The sequence below is a fragment of the Xiphias gladius genome, chromosome 17, assembly GCF_016859285.1.
Source record: "Xiphias gladius isolate SHS-SW01 ecotype Sanya breed wild chromosome 17, ASM1685928v1, whole genome shotgun sequence".
NCBI lineage: Eukaryota > Metazoa > Chordata > Actinopteri > Istiophoriformes > Xiphiidae > Xiphias > Xiphias gladius.
The window spans coordinates 17,947,568-17,968,464 of NC_053416.1; the positions used below are offsets into that span (position 1 = coordinate 17,947,568).

The window sequence follows — 20,897 nt, forward strand, 5'->3', positions numbered from 1 at the left end:
ATGGCCTATGGTGCTTTCTCCTAGTGGGCTCCCCAACTTTTTGCTAGAATAATAACTTACTGAAGTAACTGTTTTGAATTCACTCTACGAGGCTTCTTGAGGGTGTGATGGATGGACTCTGAGTCTGTACACAACTGTTTGTGTGTGCTACGCGGAACCGGTGACTGCACAAAGCCACATCAGCAGATGTGGGGAGGGAAAGTAGCGCCCTCACTCGGAAACTGGGCGTGTTGCAACACCCGCTGCAGAATTGCAGTGGGAACATAATGTCCACTTTACTACCGTCTCCACTGTAAGACAACATGAGGCATGAAAACATGCAAAAATTCCGTTTGTTGTGTAAAGTTCATTATATAAAATTTATTTTAATGACAATATCAATGCAAATATAGCACTACAGTGATTTCCAAGGTACACCGTATCTTACCATATCAATATAGTATGGCACTCATATAATGGCCACTGTTTTAGTAGACACACAAAACCAACAGCTTCCGTAATCTATTTGGGGAAATGATACCTAGGGTTCCATATCAGTCTGTGAAAAGGAATCATAGTAAGGTGATCACTTGGTATCTGAAATTAAACTGAGCACAATAGTCAGTATCATTGGGACATTTTCAGTATAACGAATCTCTGCATGCATTGCACTTTCCCATTTCCATCAACCTGGCCTGTGTTTGTTTGAAAATGGACTCAGCAAGCTTAAAAACCCTCGACCGTCAAACACGAGCAGGTGGAACTAAAAAAAAAAAAAAAGGCCAAGCAGTGACTCTCAAACATTTAGATAGGTCTTCTTTTCACTGGGTGTACTGTACTGTACAGTTTGGTGCTAACTATCATAAAACAACAACGACCAAGAGACATTCAAGTGCCTTAATACTATTACAGAAGGGCTCACTCTTCAAGATACAAACTTCATTTCACGTGGCTTTGAGAAATAAAACAAATATGTAACAATAACCACTATATTAATAATGTTTCTCATGGTAACACCATGTAGTTGAAAGAACAACACCAGTAGTTCAAGATAGCAGCAAAGTATTCAAAAAAAAAATCAAGAAATCTGTACACAAATAAAAATGAATGTAGAAAAAAAGACATAAATAAAACAATAACATATCTTAAAGGGAGTCTTGCATAAATTTAAATAAACAACTGTTGGGCTGTGCCTTTCTTTAGAGGGCTTACTGTTTATTAGTAGAACTATAATTAATGCATGGAGTGGCTGCAGCAGATAAAGTACTTAATTCTTTTAGAAAAAACAAGTGAACAAAGTTATGTTTATACAGTATATGCTACATAATATGTACTGATTACAGGTATGAAAATGGAAATAACTGCTACATTTTCAATACAGTTGTACATATCTATTTACAGTACATTAGGTTTTAATTTCTCCTAAGCGTATACCATGTTTTGTGCAGATTGTTCCAGCATTCTGTTTGAGGTGATCAATTCTCACAGTCTTATCAGTTGCACCATGTTGTACAGTCTGTGTTGATGGGTGTCAGTGCTTGTTTTTCTGTGTGGAGGAACAATCACTAATGTGCAACTGTGGGTAAGCATGAGTGATTAAGTTTTTGTACCACTGATCTGTACCTATCTTGGACTGGACTGCACAGTATGTGCCATCTGTCACCCCGCCTTTTTTAATGATACCCCAAGCAACATATTCATCTTTTAATATAACCACATGATATTATCATAGTGAAGATCTGCTGTATGTAAAAGTTTGACATGATCATCTCTACACATATATATATATATATTTATATATATTTTTACAATACTGTATGTCTATCATGACATGCAGAGAATGACACAGTAAATATGACTTATTCAAGTCTTAGATATGTATGTTAGGCTAGTTGACACAAGTTTTAATTATGTTGCTCCAGCACTGGGAGCATATTGCTATAAAACTGCAGAAACGTTGAGAAAGTAAATAGGTACATTACAAATATGCAAACAGATACAGTAGGTAGCTTTTACTCCTCAGTGATGATTATTTGCATCCACAATGACAATCTATTGATACCAAGACATCTCATATGCATTCACGATTTCAAGAAACACTTCAATAACTTATCATTGAGTCTTGCTTTTTCTCACCCACAAAGCGGTTTCTATGCATGTTGAACAACTGTGTGTTGGAGAAAATACATGATTCTTATGTCTCAAGTAGTCAGGAGGAAATTTGGCAACACCAATCTCAGAAAACATCCCACCCATTATTGTTTAGTTGGTTCATTTTGTAGCAATAATACTGGTGTGTTGTTACTGTGTTTTGTGTTGTTTTGTGGCAAAAAACACTGAATATTAGAACACATAAATGTAGTACATAGTAGAGAGCAAGTACAAATCAACTGGGTAAGAAATAATTTAGTCTGATTGCAATACCTCTTTTTCTTCACCTCTTTTATCAGCCTTTTTTGTTTGTTTTTTCCAAGTGAGTTCAGACTCGGTTAACCTTTATTACTGTTCTCAGATCAGTTTATCACACAGTAAGAGTGCTAGCAAATTTCTTCTTCTTTGTCCACAATCTCTCCTTCCTCTGTGGCAATCACCTCACCACAAACCATTTAAAGAATATTCCGGTTACTGAACCCATTTTTACTCTCGTCTCTTATTAATTGTTCAAGCAACTTCAGCTCATCTGTGTGTTTTGTCTGTCTTCAGTGCTGTACTCGCCGGCCATGTCTTTCCACCTCAGATAGCCGTGTCCCACACGACGGCTTGCGGCCTCTGACAGGGCGGCGTGCCAGTCTTACGAGGCTCAGGTGTCCGTCTCCAGCTAGGGAGGATGGGCATGCTGTCCTGCTTGCACAGGCTTTTGTCAGGGCGCCTGTGGGCCTTGATCTCTTTGCACAGGCAGCGTTTACGCTCAATGACTTCCAGCAGCTTGCCGTCTCTCTGGGTCTGCGTTGTGGATGGGGTAGTGCCTACACTGACTGGAGGCTGTCCCTGTGCCAGTTGGGCGAGCTGCTGGAACTGCAACTGCAGGTGGTGCTGTTGCTGAAGCTGCTGAAGCTGCTGCTTTAACTGTAGCTGCTGCTGGTGGAGCTGAAGCTGCTGCTGCTGTCGAGACACACTGGGACTGCTGGGCGCTTGAGGCTGGGCCAGACCATGTAGCTGGGAAAAGTCAAGTCAGTGAATTTATGTGGTGTTTCGTGATATTAGGAGTATTTATGTTTCTAAATAACCTGGAAGATCACTGCAGTGCTGTAGAAAGTGACTACTAATCCTAAAATGTTGAATAAAACAGCAGTTCCTGTGGAGAGCCACCAGGATGCAGCGTTGCTTCACCTAATACAGGTTGAGGGAGGGTCAATCAGACTCATGCAGACAGTCTCTGCAGCACACTCAAACTGCGTCAGCACTTGCTATGCAGCCAGAATCTGGGCAAAATGTGCTGCTCAAAGACTGCACCTCATCTCTTCAAAACACTGTACAGCATGTCCTCTCATCCACTATTCTCTCTCATTTGCTGATTACATTTTAGCCTACGTCATGTACCTTTGCGGCTCTTATTCTTTTGAGGCAGGCCAGAACCTTATTCTGCTCAGTGGGCATATCTACCAGCTATAAATAGATCTGCAGGAGCACTGTCTCTAGCAGGAGGGGAAGTAATAAGTAATTGTAAGTAATAGTAACAAGGCTGGGTATTATACTGTATATTCACCTGATTCAGGGCTTCTCGTGCTGGTAGACTGCTCTGTCTCTGGACGTCTCCTCCACCCACCTGTCTCACTCCAGCAGCAGAGGAGGAGCGGCCCAGCCGCCCCACTTCTGTAAAGACACAAACATTACACCGTGTGCCTGCTAATGAGTACACTGGAATATAACTTTTAATTTTAAGACACAGAGCTGTGAATGTCTAACCATACTCATGAGAGTTTAGATTGAGCCTCTGTACATTGTGTGCACACATTTTATTTTAGGCCACTAGACAATTATAAAGTAGCCTTTATATCTGTGAACAACGGGTATTAAAGCAACACACTTTTATTAATGTAGGTATGCTTTCTCTGAGATTTGCTCCTGTATCACTGTTTCACTCTGTCAATGTTTGTCTGTCAGCTCGGTATCTTATATTGTCTTGTAAACAGATATCAATTAAATTTATTGGACAGGAAAATGTAATTTTATTTTGGTGGTGATCCTAATCTGTAATTTCCATCATTCAACAATTCTTGTTTATCCAGACTAAACCACAAATAAGGTAAAGACTTGATTTGGTTTTCTAAAAAAGCTATATACATATATATATATAAAATAAGTTTAACGCTGAAGACACATAAGTGATGTAATTGCGTGAAAGAGCAATTTAAATGTTCAGCTTTGGTAGGGGGTTACACTCTCTGACTGCTTTAAACATTCACATAACATCACTTTGCCTAAAGGCTTACCTGTAATATAAATTGCTGTACTTAGCTCATATAACTAATTCTTTTCTAAAGTGTTTTAAGCACCCAGGTTTATTACAATGTATATTGTTAGCACCATGGAATGGAACCAGGGCTAGCCAATGTCTGTGTGCAGGGATGTGGGCCTGTTTATGGGACACTTCTTTTATTGGCTCTGCTTCGAGAAAAGTATTGCACTGATCCTCAAGGTAAGCATCGTCTTTGTCTCTAGAGAAAGCCCTTGAGTGCAGACGCAGAGACTGACAAGGAGACACAGAGCTTCAAGACTAACGTCAGGAGAGGAGAGGAGAGGAGAGGAGATAGTCTCTGCCAGTCTCCCATCTTTTCCTACGTTCTGTGTCTTTAAAGCCGCATTTGATGTCAAACAATGGCAAAAAAAACAAAAAAAAACAGTTAAACTGTCCAAGTTTAACATCTACATCACAGCAGAGCCAGCAGAAGAATCCCCATGTAAATGCAGTGATATAGTTCCTTTCTAAATAGGATGTTGTGGTTAGAACCTGTGAGTCAAAGATTATGAACACTGTGTTTGCCTACCTCCATTGCGACAGGCAGGGAAAGTCTGGCAGGGAAGAGGCATCCCTACTCGGGGTAGGGCTCTGAATCCCAGGCTGCTATCCACACCGGCCAAGGACTCACTGTGACCAAGGGCCCTGCTGGTAGCACCACTGAAGTGGACTGGGATGCTTGAGTGGCCTCCTCGAGACCCAATCCCCAGCTCCTCTTTATCCATCCTTAACAGGGCATCAGCACTGCCATTCCATGCACGCCCTTCATCCTCTGACAAAGGGGAAGGAACAGAATGAATATTTCAAAGAATTAAAATACCTTCATAAGCCCGATTTTTTTTTTTTTTCAATAAAGCATCTGCATCACTTACTCTCTGTCTCTCTGCTCCCATGGCTGAAGGACAATTTCCTCTGCATAGGCCAGTAAGACCCCTCATCTGCCGCTAAGCTGGCACTGCTGTCCCAGGGCATGAAGCCAACTTTTGACTGGTGGGATGCAGACCCTCCATTACTTTTGGACATCCCCTCACCTATACCAGTTAGACTCGAGGGCTGTTGCAGAGAAGGCGTCTGAGAGCTTCCTCTCAGGCTCTCATACGCCGGTGGTCTCCGGAAGCCACCAGAGGGGTAGGTCCACAGCAGGGGGCTGTCTGAAGTGGGAGGCTTGTACGCTGGCAGGCCGTGTGGGGTGTGAGAGCGGAGATGTGGGCGAGAGTGAGGACGCTGGGATGAGGATAATGGCGTAGGGGTTGAGCTGGTGCTGCTTTGAGACGTTTGGCTGCTGCTGGCAGTAGCACTTTCCATCTGTAAGGAGTGGGGCCCTCCTTCCCTATCCCGATCCCTCTCTCTTTCTCTTTCTCTGTCCCTGTCCTTATCCCTATCTCTGTCCCTATCTCTATCTCTGTCCTTCTCTTTCTCCTTGTCTCTGTCTCTCTCCCTGTCCCTGTCTCTACCCCTATCCCTCTCTCTGTCTCGGTCCCTGTCCCTATCCTTGTCCCTATCCTTGTCCCTGTCCCTATCCTTATCCCTCTCTCCTTTATCGGACTTCAAGAGGAAGCTAACAGACTTGCCTTCCTTGCCTGTACTTGAGGTTTGGGTCTGGACTGTGGCTTGGTTTGAAGTCTGAGAGCTGCTCTTTGTTGGAGCAGGAGAGTCTCCTCTCTCTGGCTTGCGATAGTGATGGTAGTGCGAGGGTCGATGGTGCGGATGGTGGTGGTGATGGGAGAAAGGGGAGGTGGATTTGGAGGAGGGAGGCAGGGGTGTGGAGTGACTCCTGGCTCTCAGTCCAGGAGCTGGGCCTAACTGGGTCTCTCTGCTGTGTTTGTCCTGCTGGGTTGCACTTCCTCCTGATGACTCCTTGGAACCTGACAGGGATACTGGAACATTAGAGGAGGTTGAGGAGGAGGTGCTGGATTGAGTCGTCACACTGGATGTTTGAGTTCCCATTTTAACAGAAGCAGACGCCTTGTTTTGCACCCCAACCCCGCTGGAGGCTGCTGCAGGCTGAGGGAAGGCAAGCAGCGGGGGCCGGTGCTGTAGAAGATTGGGGAAAGGGGCTGGGATCTTCGTGTTGGCCTCGTGCTCGGATTTACTCCCTTGCAGCAGGTAGGGGGTAGGAGCACGTGGGGTGTGTGGACTGGTGGAAAGGACTTGGGGGACAGGGGTGGATGATGCGGAGGAAGGCAGAGGAGATGAATGAGAGATCGACACAGTAGCTTTGGGTTTGGAGTAGGAAGGAGAGGAAGAGGACGGGCGTGGCAAAGAGGAGGAGCTGCTGGAGGAGGAGGGGGTGACATGGAAGTGTTTAGAGGTTTTCAGTTTCTCATGTTTGGAGGGAAGGTGTCTCTGGGACTCTCTGTCTTCTTGCAGTGGGTATTTCATCTCCTCATAGATGGCCTCACTCTGGTCTGAGTCAGAGTCAGGTGTGGTGGCCACAGGGGTGACAGGGTGGGGGGTGGCCGTCTGGCTGTCTCTGGTGAACACTTGGCCCACCATCTCTATATAGACTGGCTCATCCTCCCCATCTCCTGTCTGAATCTGAGAGTCTGCTGCCTGGAAAAGCAGGGATGTGGCAGGAGGAGGCACACGCGGAGGGAGAGGGTCAAAGGAAAGCTGGGTGCTGGGACTTCTCTTGGGCTTTAAAGGAGGCACCTTCTTTGTTCCAATCTCTCCAGAGTCAGACTTCTTCATGGCTGTATGATTTAAAAAAAGGAAATTTAAAAAAGCAAGTGAAGAAAAGAGATAATTTTCTCTCTAGAATAAGCACTTGAACACACATTTCTTACCATTTTTCTTCTCTGAGTGTTTGGCCCCTGAGTGAGTGGGCGGAGGAGGTGGCGGCGTCTCGGGAGGTCCTCTGGTGTCAGCGGACGAGGAGCTGAGGCGAGTGCTTGGGTGGCGTTTGGGTTTAGCTGGGGGGCAGCGGCCACCATGCTGGGATTGGGTGTCAGAGTAATCTCCGTTCTCTAGACTTGTATCCCCGGCACCGACAGCATGGCAAGACTGCGAGCGTGGCGCCATGGCGGAGGCACAGGAGTGAGGGGACAGGTCCTGGGAGGCCGGCATGGTCATGAAACCCATCCGGAAGTGCCGGCGGAAAGAAGCCAAGTCTCGGACTTTGCCAACAGTGGCTGAGGGGTCGTTTTGGGTAGAGCTGCAATTTGGGAATGGGGTTGGAAGAACGTGTGGATGGAAGAAAAATACTGAAGCATGAAGAAATCATAGTAAGTGAAAAAAAATAATGTACTACCCTGCATATTGACCTCCCTCCTTCCTCACTCGCTCGTCGGTCTTCAAACATTGTTTTTTCAATAAAGAAATGCCTGCAGGGTTTTCACGGCAAAAGGGAAAGCCTCCATCTTACACATTCACATATCTTTCCATCGGCATTCCTCCACATCTGCTTCCCCCTCAAACACATTCAATTAGGAAATCAATTCCCTTGTCAAAAACAAAGTACTCTTTGTGAACATTGTGCTGCTGGAATTCCCTTATTCTTTATATCTTTATATCCTCAACCCACATCCGTAGTCTGTTTTCGCCAGAAGCATTAAATCTGTTACCATGGGAACAGTTGTGATTTTCATGTATTTGATAGTTTGTCTTTGAAAACATCAATGATACCAGCTCCCACAACAATAAATAAAACTGACAAAAAGAAAAATCTGTGTTTTAACAAATTGAACAACAGTTGAAATGTAATTCCCCTACAGAGCATTTAAAACATACTATAGGCCTTTTATTCCATTATCACTGTAAGATCCGCATGCTCACCAGTAATCTGTCATGGATGATTAGTTATGCAAATGTTTGTAGGGACAAAACTCTATGGTCTTGTTTACTGCAAAATATATTATTTGAATCATGGATTTTTAAGCGTATTATGAATGATAAACCCTAGAACCTCAAATTAAGTACAATCATTATTTTTAAATTATGGCCAGTAAACCAAAATAACATTGCATGTGCTAAGTTGCAGACAGGTTTGAGTCGAGCACAGGGCAGGCATCAGCATAAGTGATTCAGGTTGTCAACATAAAACTGTGAGGTTTGATGACCTGCGTTTTCCAAAATGGCCTCTGATGTTATGTGTTATGCTCCTTTACCTCACAGCAACACAAGATAAGTCCCTCTGCCTTTAAACCAACTTGGATCGAGCAAGGTTGACTTGCTTTCCCCATATAATAGACTTTTTTATTAACAAGGCTACTGAGGAGTGAAAAAAAAAATATTTGCATCTGTGGTGGAAATACCATCAAAAGGAGCAAAAAGGTCCCAGAATTTACTGCTGGAGGAAATCACAGGTTCATAAGTCTGATTCTTTTTCCAGGTTTGTGTTGATCACATCTCAGCAAAGACACATCTGGGTATCCACATCTGTCCACATACTGTATATGATACTGCGTAAATTGTGTTTTTGAGTGTGTAATTAAATAGCTCAAATGCATGTGTATGTGATTCATCATAGCACATAACGACAACATATGACTATGGGTCATGCAGCGCTCTCTTACAGATCAGTTGCAATCCCTGTGAGACAGTGAAGCACAGAAGAAGACAATTGGAGCTTACAATTTGTAGTCAACATTGCAAGCAGCAGAAGCAGCACTAGGGCTGCTCATCATGGAGAACACAGAGGTTCCTATTTTCTTCCTTCATGCGTGAGGCAGTGTGTTTGTGCTGGAATATGTGTGTTAATGTGTGTGGTACAGAAGCAGAGTGCGTTTGCATCTGCACAAGTATGTTTGTGCCCTTGAACGCCTGTGGAGATGTACTTGTGACTCCTCACAATCGACATAGATACTACAAGGCCAAATTTAGCGCAGAACAGAGGCTGAGCAGCTCCTTCCAGCACCTTGAAGTGCTCTGTTTTTTTCTCTTACTTCTTCTTAGTGCAGAAGAAGCTTTCAACATCTTCAAACCGAGACTGTTCAAAAAACTGGACCCTCACCTCGTTAATCACTTCTCTTTCTCGCTGCTTAAATGGGGCCCCTAATCTACAGTAACTAGCATTTCGAGCATTACTTTGACATTTTGGAAAATATACTTATTTGCTTTCTTGCTAACAGTTGGATGAGAAGATTGATACCACTCTCATTTCTCTCCGCTCAAGAAGAAACTACTGTAGAGCCAGTAGCCAGTTAGCTTAGCTTAGCATAAAGACTGAAAACGGGGGGAACCTGTTAGCCCGGCTCTCTCTTAAGGTAGCAATATTAACTTAACAACCCCAGCAAAAGCAGATGAATTAAGATATTGTATCTGGTTTGTTTAATCCCTACAAAAACTGTGGTTCTCAGGGGGTTATGTGTGGAACTCTTTCTTGGCCGGGAGCTATATAGTGCCACACTTAATGTACTGAACGGAGAGATATAAGAGTGGTATTGATCTTCTCGTCTAACTGTGTTTCTGACTCTTGTGCACTATTTGAATGAAAGTCTGTACTAGAGAATGAGTTGAGCCTTGCTAATTCAGAACGTGTTGATTACTCAGTATAGCAGCTCTTGTGAAATCCTGGCCTGATCTGAATACTGTGCAAATGGCAATCTTCACATGTCCTGATGCAATTTGTGAATCATGAGTAGATCAAAAATATTTCAGGGAATTTTTTCTCTACTTCTTTCTTGCTTGGTCCAAAGTCCAAATCAGGAATTTATTTGCCTAAATAAATTTAAGGTAACTCCAAAATATTTCTAACAAAATGTTCTACAATACGGTCAAGAGAAAACCTTTCTGTCTTTGTTATCATGAAAATCACATGACTACCAGCAGATGAAGTCTACATATTCATTCCAATAAGCACTAGAAAGAAGTAGGAAGGAATGTACATGATTATCCCTGCCAATCAAAGGCTTTCCACGGCTCCTCTGTCGCCTTTGGAAGAACACCTGTGGTAGATTTATCTTTGGGCATACTAACCCCCTCCTCAGAGTTGAAGATATTCCCAGAAGCTTTCAGGAACATGGTGATAATGTTTTTGCTGAAGAAATCCAGTTAAGATAATTCTGCCCGTAGCTGCTACCGTCTAATATCTCCTTTACCTTTTTGGGGCAAAGTTTAAGAGTGGGTTATGTTTAAACAGCTGAATGAGTAAAATATATTATCTTTGAAAACTCCCACTCTGGTTTGAGGGCAAATCAGAGCCGTTAAGTTGTCACTAGTTAAAGTTTCCGATGAGTTAAGGTTGAGCAGCTTACATTGAGTGTGTAGCTGTCCTCATTCTGATGGACTTTACTGACATAGCTGACACAATACACAACACTTTAATTGATTGCCTTAAGTTATGGGTTGTCTCTAGTATGGTTTTAAACTGAACTGATTCTTCGTCTGTCATTGGAGGAAAGTTATATAAAAAGTGAATCTGCCTGGTGGTTTGACTCAAAGCAATAAAGCACAAGCTTTGTCTATTGATTCTACTAATAGTATTTTTGTAGAATTATTTGCCAGCATGTGACACACGGTTGTAGGTGCCCCTAAAGCATCCAACGACCAAAATAAGTTTTCCTTTTATGACTACATCTCCAGACAGTTATGAAATTCTTGAAGCTTCCACAACAACACAATTCTTAACTTTGTCTGCCTGAAACTCATGAGTCATTTTATACATTGACCATAACTTTAAATTTATTTGAATGTCAAGGACCTTTTTTCTATGTTCATGAGTGTGAGGTTACATGAGGAGGAACACATTCACATTCAGCCGCTTTGACAGCTGCAATAAATTGTATTCATAACAAAACAGAGCAGGTTGTAAAGGTCTGGAAGTGCTTTGAGCCATGTGAGGAAGATGTTAAGATTTGGATATATGGATTTGATGTATGCATAACAGGGACATAACAGGGATGTGAATTCTCTATTTACTTCAATATATATACTTTAAAAAACTGCAACTTATATTCTCTGGCAAAAATAACAATTACAAGTTGTTAGGCGTTATACATTTGAATTGTTAGAATTTAAAGTAAAAATATAAATTGTGCCAACAAATCAAACTAATCTTGTTTTAGCAAAAGTGAGTCAGTCCTGATAATTTTTAATCTGTGATTCATTACAAAAGCGACAAAGTTCTGTTAACTCGTGTTAACATTTACAAATCTGCAGTTTTTCTTTACAAAAATTATTGAGACACTCTATCCTTCCCAACAATTAAGTTTTACTACTTGACTTCACTCGACTTACTCTTAGCTTAAATACTGAGCAGACTGCTCGGTTATTTTTTATTTCTCCAAACCTCACTGCTTGGCCTTGCACTTACATACTGTATATGTAGAACCACGAGAGACTTACAAACAGTTTCTAACCATTTATAATAGTACATATAATATAATGGTATAGAATAATAGTATCTTAATTTAAAAGATTACAAAAAATTATTAATTCTTAGCAAACATTTTGCCATAACAAAACATGAGTTTGTGATGTGAATGATATGAGTTTAAATATAAAAGGGGAACCAATTGTTAAATACAGATTAAAACAATAATCTTCTTTTACCTTCCTTTTTAAAATTGTATTATTAAACTGATTTGTGAAATCTGTAATTAATTTACCATTTAAAAGCTGTACTGTTGACTTCATTTATGAATTCCACTGTTTAGAAAATAATTCATCTATTTAACTACCATTTTATTTATATTAATGAATCCATTTGCAATTTACATACATTTAATGACAGAAAAATGTATTTGTTTGTCTTTTATTCATCCCTCCTTGACAAACTGTCAAATTGAATATTAATTACTCAACTGCTTTAAAGGGATTTGCTGGGCTTTTTTTAGTCCTCATTATATCTGCATGCACATTGAAAGTGCCAGGCTGCACCCATGCCAGTCCATTCACATTGGTCTCATAATTCTGTGCAAGAATTAATAAAACCTCAGCTGGCAGCAAGGTTTTCTTCCACCAGTCGCCACTATTGGGAATAATCTGTCTGCCTGTATTACTGCCATAAGAAACAGTCTCTATTTTTAAAACTCATATTTGAACTCACCTGTTTACCATTCTGTATCTCCACAGTTGTCTCTGCTTTAAAAATGTGATTTCTCTCCTGAGGACCTCGAGATCTCAAACTGTCTGCCAGTGCCCTTCATACTGCTTCATTTGTCCTGCCACACCTCACCCCCCTCAACCCCTACCTCCCTCTCTCCCACTGACACTGCAGTTGTCCCTTGTCCTACCTCGAGTCCATTTGGTTTCCATCCCTTCGTCCCCTGTGCGCCTTCTTGCCTGACCCTGCTCTGTCCGTAATCATCACTGGTCATGTCCTGCTTCTCACCTCTGCTGCTCTGGCCCCACTCTGCTCTGCTTTCATCGCTCATCATGTCCTGCTGTCCCACTTGCTGCCCTACACCTCCACTGGCTTGATGCTGCCACGACATTGGTCTCCTCTGCCAACACGAGGGCCTCCAATTACCGCTGTGAGTCAGAAAGCACTGGAACACTCTTCTAAACAAACTGAATTGTTGTCTTTGATGTTCTCCCTCTTCTCAGTGGCACAAACAACCCCATACACAGCGTGGAATTTGGTGAATTATAGGTGACTCACATTTGAACAGTACATCTCTCCACTGTCCCCCAAACACACAATCAGATCCACCACATCACCCACTTAGGGGGATGCACACACTTTTCAAGACAATACTGTCATGACCGAATTGTGATTCAGAGTGTGATGATGCTATGTTGCTGACAACTGTTTTGACACCTTTTCAAAGTGTCTGAATCAGTTCTATTACATATTAATTTGTTAGTTTTGGTGGTTGGCTGTCATTCAGCATGTCTGTGTAAAATGCAGTTTAACCAAATCAGTTTTCATTTGACCCTAAAAGCACATAAAATTTTTATACAAGATTTAATTATTATTATCATCATCATAGGTATTAACATTATTGACAAGACCAGCACTAAGTCTGTGTTGTGAATTATTATGCTTACTTTTCCCTTGTGCTGAAAGACATCCAACGAGAGGAGCTGGATCTGATATGTCATCAGCTAACTGTGTTGTAATGGCAGAGAAATTAGAGCCCTGGACACACAACAACTGGCAGGCAGTGTTAGAAGAAGTATTCATATTCTTTAGTTAAGTAAAAGTACAAATACAAAAATATAAAAATCCATTACAAGTCCAAATTCTATGTTCAAAATCCTACTTTATTAAAAGTACAGAAGTATTATAAGCAAAGTGTACTTAAAGTATAAAAATTAAAATAACTCACTCTGTATTGAAATGGCCCCCATGAGTGTTATATTATTAAATATAACATTATTCGATTGGTAATACTGATGCATTAATGCACGAGTGGCACTTTACTGCTGCAGCTGGTCAGGGTTGAGTTGCTGTTGAGTAGTTTAGTCCAATGGTTCCCAACATAGAGGTTCAGGTCCCCTCCAAATGGTCACAAGATAAACCTGGGGGGTTGTGACTTGATTAATGGGGTAGGACAATGTCCGCTACATAAATTTACATAGATTTTTGTTTCAACTTTTGTCTAATATTTGCTTATTATGTGAAATATTGGATCATTTGACCTCTTTGGACCTCAAACCTCAAAGTTATTCCAATAAAACCATATGAGACGTTTAGAGGGGAATTCTTTATTCGGAGGAGCTGCTAGCGACTCATAGGCATCTGAAATGCGAGGCCCCTACAAAACTCTTTTTCCGTAAGGGGTCACAAGCCAAAAATGACTGATTTAATCCTAAACAATTTGCTGTATTTTATAAGCTTTTTTTAAAATGTAAAATCTTACTTTTAAAAGCAACTACAAACTATACCTGTCACATAACTGAGATAAATGTACTGGAGTAAGAATCAGTGTAAAAGATTTTTAAGTGGCATAAATTGGAAAAACTCAAATAAAGTACAAGGAAATCAAAAATGTACTCAAGTACAGTACTTGAGTAAATGTACTTTCCATCACTGCTGGCAGGCTGAGCTTCAAGGCCTGCACTTCCTATGCTGAATTGTAACGGAATATGTGTGTGTGTGTGTGTGTGTGTGTGTGTGTGTGTGTGTGTGTGTGTGTGCGTGTGTGTGTCAGAGAGAGAGAGAGAGAGAGAGAGAGAAATACAGATATACACCATCTCAGTCCTCCTTGATACAACAACCAAACTTTCAATTTTAAACTCCTCTCGCTTCATGGGAAAACCATTAAAGGAGTGAATGACCCAAATTCATATGATACATTGCAGTGAAATAAAACACGTGGTCTCACCATACCTTAAAGGTCAGAACCTCTGATGAAAGTATGTAATATAAAGACAAAATAATCGCATATGAATTGAGACAAATGAGGCAACAACTCTATTTAATTTCCTTTTTCACTGGTTTTGGTCCCCTTTTGCCCCCTGACATTTTGGCTGACATTATAGCAGCTTATCTCATCTACAGAACATATTAACTTCATTATTAACTGCTGTTATGCAAATTTGCCCAAGACTATTCATGTGAAGCCGTTGGACTTCATGAACTGTGCTTGGAATTAAGATTTTCAAATTAAACTCATTCACGCCGGCTAAGAGGTTTATATCCCCCTGAACTGAACCCTAATGTAATTCTATATATGCAGAGCTCCTGTGAGCTGATCCTCTCACCTCTTTTTGCTTCCCTCTTGGTCCCTCTGCCTCCAGTCCAAACGGCTCTTACGATACAGCAGGTTCATGTCGCTGCGGGGTCGCTCCTCCTCGCAGCCTATCACAGCGCAGTGTAGCCGCTTGCTTCGCCTCTCTATGTCACGCAGGAAATGCTCGACTGCCACATCCTGGGCTGAGCCAGAGCTCATGGTATAGAAGGAGACTCCGGAGAAGGGGACGTATGACGACGGCAGCTTCCTCCAACTCACCTAAACAAGAAGAAACGGGGGCAATGTTTGAGCTCATTAATCATTAAAAACACATTTAGCAGCTTCCCAGCCTTCTTGCGACTGACAAGATTGACAGTGACTACTTTGTGATGTGGCGATGCACTATGAAACCCAAATAATCAAACCCAAATTAGTGGCAGAACTTTAGGGGAGTCATAGCTTATCATGCTCACTGTGTCATAGCAAACAATCCTGCCCATTACTCCAAATGGCAGCCTTCAAAAAAGAGACACAGTGATGCATGATGATGGAGATTGCAGTTTTGTTTATCCGTACCTCTAGTGTATCACATGAAAACTATTTATACTTTCATTATCCAGTTATGAATATTTGAGTAAGCATGGTAACTCAGCTGCAGAGCGTCTCTGGCTGCAGGCCCTGGGATGGCCTAGCTAAACCTGTCTGCTAGCCAGACAGTAATGTGGTTTGTCATATGTAGCGCATGCACAACTTCCAACTCACGCTCACCCCATGAGAAGTCAGGCTTGTTGTGGGGCAGATATCTGAGGGCCCAGCAGTATTTTCATGATGGAGAATGTGAGTGTGCAACGCAATTGGCTAAGAAAAGTGCAGCTGTCAGCTGATGCATGTTTCCAGTGTTTTTTCATCATAAATAGAAACAGAGCATGGATGTTTTTAGGTAGTGGACACTGGCGCATTATCATCGGTGCTTCTGGCAACATTTTGTTTTGAACAGAACGGCATTGCTGGTGAACAAAACTGAATCAGTCACTTTTATGAGATGTATTAACCGAGGCCTCATATGTTGTGTTTGAAAAATAACCGGTTAGTAAGTTAAATGGCCCAATTGCCAGGTCTTCTGTCTAACAAAGAAGATAACGGGAAAAAACAACCAAAGTAAAATTTATAACCAATTACTTGTTAATGTTTTTTAAAAACATTGATGTGCATTCATAACATGTAAAAATGAAACTGCATACAAGTCCAATGTACTGAGCTTTGAATTATGCTTTCATACTCCTTGACTAAGGATGCAAGCAGCATAATAAAGGAATAAAAAATACATGACTTTTACATTTTCCAGCAATGAAAGAGCTGTTCTTATTCTGTACATATTCAGGACAACTTAAACCCTTTCTACCACCAACTGCACAGCATCTTTGCTGCTCTTGAAAATCTCAACCGTGTCTCACTATAAAGACCAAAAATGCAAAGTGGGAGCATCAGGCACTGTCACCTGGGCCAGGCAGCATGTTGAGCTGTGTATCTGTGTGTGATTCTTTTGTCACGGCTCAGCGTGTCATCCAGTGTGTCAGCGTAGCTATTGCTATTCTTGTATCCCAAAGCCCTGACCACAACCTCGACCACTGCCGCTGCCATGCTTGCTGACTCAGTGTTAATTAGGTTAGGGAGCTGCGACTGTAGATTGGGATTTTGTTAACGGGAGCTTTGATTTTTGGTTTCTAGGATCTGGCAGCTGAGCAGGCAGCCCTGCAATTGCCACATTACATGCTGTAGGTTGGTGTGCAATTAGCTGAACTAAAAGAACCCGGAGATCTTCAACTCACATCTACAGACAGGCTTGTCTCATCAAATTGGGCTACAAACATAATTTTTACAGACCCACACAAAACACGCAGCATAGTAATATACATGTAGGTTGGCTGTGATCAATCCCTAAGGTCACTTTAAATCAGAGCATTTAGCAAGTTGTTTCAGGAGCATCTGTAGGGTCAGGAGTCGCTTTAATTACTCATTAGAACCAGGAGGCAGATGGAGCCATGATTCATATAAGTGGATCTGCATGCAGCGCTGCAGACTACTCATTCATGCACATAACAAACAGATCACACACAGACATACTCAAATCCCCCATACACGCTAAACACACGCATACTCACAGGGTGTGAAGCAGTAATTGCAAATGCTCAGGAGCTGATCTGAGTGTGAGTTTGACTGATGACGGGAATTTCGATCATTATTGACGCTAAATTTGAAAATGGAAAACATCTGGTTATAAGAAAGCATAGCTTTGACCATACATTTGCAGCACCCTCTGCCTAAAGTCTTGAATGTAACACTTCTGGAACAGTTTCTGTGCAGCCCTCTGCCCTCCAGCTTCCACCTCAGTAAGTGGTCCTGTAGTGTTTCTGCACCTCACTGTGAGTGGGGCAGTCACACTGCAGAGTGGAGGGACACAGCAAAGCACAGGCCTGGCCCGGGCACAGGGGAGATATTTCGACAAAATATATTCACTACACATTTAATTACTTTGGGGTATATTATCCCTTTGTGTTTTTCCAACATTCACAATAAATGTGATCTGAAATAAGATATTGTTATAAATACCAACCCTACTCCTTTTTTCATCACAAAACAAAGCATTAATACGATATATTTGCCTTTGCAAAGCTGCTTGAATAGAAGCAATTAGATTGAAAGGGCAGATAGTACAGAACATGTTGTTCATTAAAGACATCATCATCTTCCTTCTTCTGCACATCCAGTCCTCAGGCTGACATGGTCTCATCTATTCAAGCCTGAATTAAATAGCAAATTACTGCAAGCAAACTTTGCAACTTAGTAGTTACAGTAAGTAAGGTAAGTGGGAAAGAAACTGATAGGATTTTGTGCGGGAACAGATTTTTATGGCCCACTTTATCAAGGATGTAGTTTTTGTATATTTTGAAAACACTAGATACTGTACATATGCTTGAGCTTATTCAGCTTCTCCCTAACACCAGTATCATTTCTGCCTAACACTGTACAGTATCATAACTTGAGGACGCTGCCAAACGGTACACCACAGTCAGCGCACTCGAGCCAGACACAGCGCTGCAGCTCCGCAACAAGGAAAGAGGATGAGCGAGGCAGAGGGGGGAGCGGTGTACAAGGACGCACCGAAACGTTCAGGAGAAGAATGAGCAGCTTGAGACGCATACAGCTCGAGAGAAGGAGAGGTGGAGGCAGAGGGAAAGAGACAGGAGGGGGCACGGTAAAAAAAAAAGGGGGGGGGCAATAGATAGAGAGTAGCTGAGGGATCAGCCAGGCTGAAGATACATATGATTAAGCTGAAAATGTACTGGGGACAGACTGATGGAAGGGAATATCGAGGCAGGGAATATGAGAGTGGAGGGCATAAGCAAATGGAGGCAAGTGCGAGGAAGAGAGGATAGAAAAACAGCGAAAGGCAGCCAGACTACAAGAATGGGGGAGGGAGGTGAAATCAAGCCTCTCACACTAGTCGCTGTGTGTGGTCTCCTAGCAACACTGTCAGCCATGCATCCCTTCTTTCGCCACTGAATATGCACAAAGCACGATGTCGGCCTCGTCATACGTGATGAACCCAGGGTTAAACTTCACTGCCACTTCATTTGTACCTGATCCTCCAGTGACATGATAACTTATGTATCTTAAATGGTGGTAGCAACTGCATCCAATAGTAACCCTACAACCTTGCTGCTAACATTGTCAGTTGAATCCCTCCTTTCGCTTCAGCTGCAAATATATAAGAAATAAGCAAGCAAAATATTAAGCATAAAACTCATGTGTAGATGTTCGTAGTAGAAGTACATTTTATTCATCTGTAACAGTGGGAAAGAGGGCATTGAAGTAAAATAGATGTTAAGAGCTTGCGCTTGGAGAATATTACTTAATACCAAGACTGGGATACTAAAACAGGAGCCCCATTAAATCACATCTGGTTCCTCTCAAGAAACTGGCTGTGTAATCACGGATCTACTCACAAATGCTCATGTGTTTCTGGTCAAACACCAACATCCACATGTGCTCGATTATCTGACCAAAACCAACAGACAGATAATGAGTACATAATTTAGCTGGTTAAAATGGTTCATTGCTTCTCTCAGGCCAACCCATGTCAGTTGTCTGTATGAGACAACTACAAGGCTTTGATCAATGTTAGCTTGTGAGAAATGCCACTAATCTGGTGCTGTCTGAGTAAACCGTTAACTACTTCCACAACAATCTTTAATCAGGTTTCTTAGTTTCTGAGGCTCATAAGAAGTCCCTAGCCTCTTGTTTATTTTAATTATTTTCTTTTACCAAATACCCCTAAACGGCAGAGGCTTGTGTGACATGACAAGATGTGTCCTTTCATCACTGTTAAATGGTCTGCAAAGCAAAACCAGCTTTCAGAGAATAAATGTGGAGCAGTGCTGAGAAATAAGGCCCACAGATGATTAATTTCCTTGTCTTATGACCTTGATGATGTTATTTTGTAAGGTAACATCTGGTTAAGATCTTCTTTTTCACATCCAAATGCACAACTAATTTGATGTCAGACTATGCACAGCATGGGCTGCGATTATGGGTCATTGTAGCATGGTCGTGCCACTGACACCTATTCAATGATATCATAAATAACTATGGAATAATAACTAAGTTTATAAGCTCAACTGCAATAGAGGCAAACTGGAGGATTTGAGGAAACTATAGAGAAAAAACTGTCAAGCTTTCCAAATAAATTGCATGACTGAATTATATCAAAAGCAAAGGTTTGACATTTTGGGAAATATGTTTTTCGCAAAGACTTAGATGAGAAGATCGATGTTCAGCAAATATGAAGCTACAGCCAGCAGCCGGCTACTTTAGCTTAGCACAAAGACTGAAAGCAGGGGGAAAGAGCTAGGCTGGCTCTGTCAAATTTTAACAAAATCCGCCTACCCGCACCTCTAAAGATCACTAATTAACACGTTATATATCTCATTTGTTTAATCAGTACAAAAACCAAAGTGAAAAACACAACAAGATGTGGTGTTACAGCAGGCTATGTGCCAGACTAACGGTGACGACGAGACTTTGGTTTTTGTACAGACTGAAAACCAAGATACACTATAGAGTGTGAATTAGTGAGTTTAAGGCAGATTTTTTGGATAGAACCAGGGCTAGCTGGTTCCCCTGTTTACAGTCTTTGTGCTAAGCTAAGTTAGCCAACTGCTGGGAGTAGCTTCATACTTTGTGTACACACGTGAGAGTGGTATTGATCTTCTCATCTAACTGTAGGCAAAAAAAAGAATAAGGATATTTCCCAAAATGTCAAACTGTATTAGTCATAGTTTTACTGAATTTTTTATTTTAAATACTTAAACCAAATACAATAAATGAACTGAAAATAAATAACTGAGAGACTGCTGTGTTCTGACAAAGTGACAAAAACTACTCATTTTTAAAAAATGAACTTTGTGCTGACAAAGTACGAACATGCTTGCAAGATATTAATGGCCAGCTTTCTCAGACGCTCTGTTCTCAGAAACTCAACTTGCAATTAGAGATACTTTTCTAAACATTTGGTTAGTCAGATCATTTATTCTGTATCACACTGTTATTGATTAATATTTACCAGGACTGTTCTGATGTGGACAGGATATCCCTTACTACACCTGAACAAAGGAACACCAACACACTCAAACCTTTCATAACCTGCACTTAGTGCGGAGTTCACCTATCGGCAGTGGTAAAATGTCATGATCCACGTATCGACCTGAAGCCCTTTAAGGATACATAAATTGAACTTATCAAATGTATACAAAATAAATTAGCCGTGATATAATCAACCACTCTATTCATGGTTTGGATCTCCCTTTTTTTCCTACTGTACATCACAGTCTCCAAATACT

At 41.5% G+C, this 20,897-nt stretch overlaps 1 protein-coding gene across 1 annotated transcript; it reads right to left on the minus strand.

Moving 5' to 3' along the window:
• Nucleotides 1-2,712: 2,712 nt before the first annotated feature.
• On the minus strand, nt 2,713-15,216 carry LOC120803080 (neuronal tyrosine-phosphorylated phosphoinositide-3-kinase adapter 1). Its single transcript, XM_040151396.1, has 6 exons — nt 15,029-15,216; nt 7,225-7,592; nt 5,311-7,131; nt 4,968-5,210; nt 3,686-3,792; nt 2,713-3,135 (listed from the first exon to the last, which is right to left on the minus strand). Exons 1-6 carry the CDS (start codon nt 15,214-15,216, stop codon nt 2,713-2,715), a joined length of 3,150 nt encoding a protein of 1,049 aa, XP_040007330.1.
• Nucleotides 15,217-20,897: the final 5,681 nt, after the last annotated feature.

Excerpts from the sequence above, each read along its gene's own strand:
- LOC120803080 (XM_040151396.1), bottom strand. The coding sequence starts at position 15,216 with ATGAGCTCTGGCTCAGCCCAGGATGTGGCAGTCGAGCATTTCCTGCGT. Across the intron at positions 7,593-15,028 it reads CAAGAGGGAAGCAAAAAGAG|CTCTACCCAAAACGACCCCT; the intron begins GTGAGAGGATCA and ends CCCAAATTGCAG. Across the intron at positions 3,793-4,967 it reads CCCTGCCTGTCGCAATGGAG|AAGTGGGGCGGCTGGGCCGC; the intron begins GTAGGCAAACAC and ends GTGTCTTTACAG.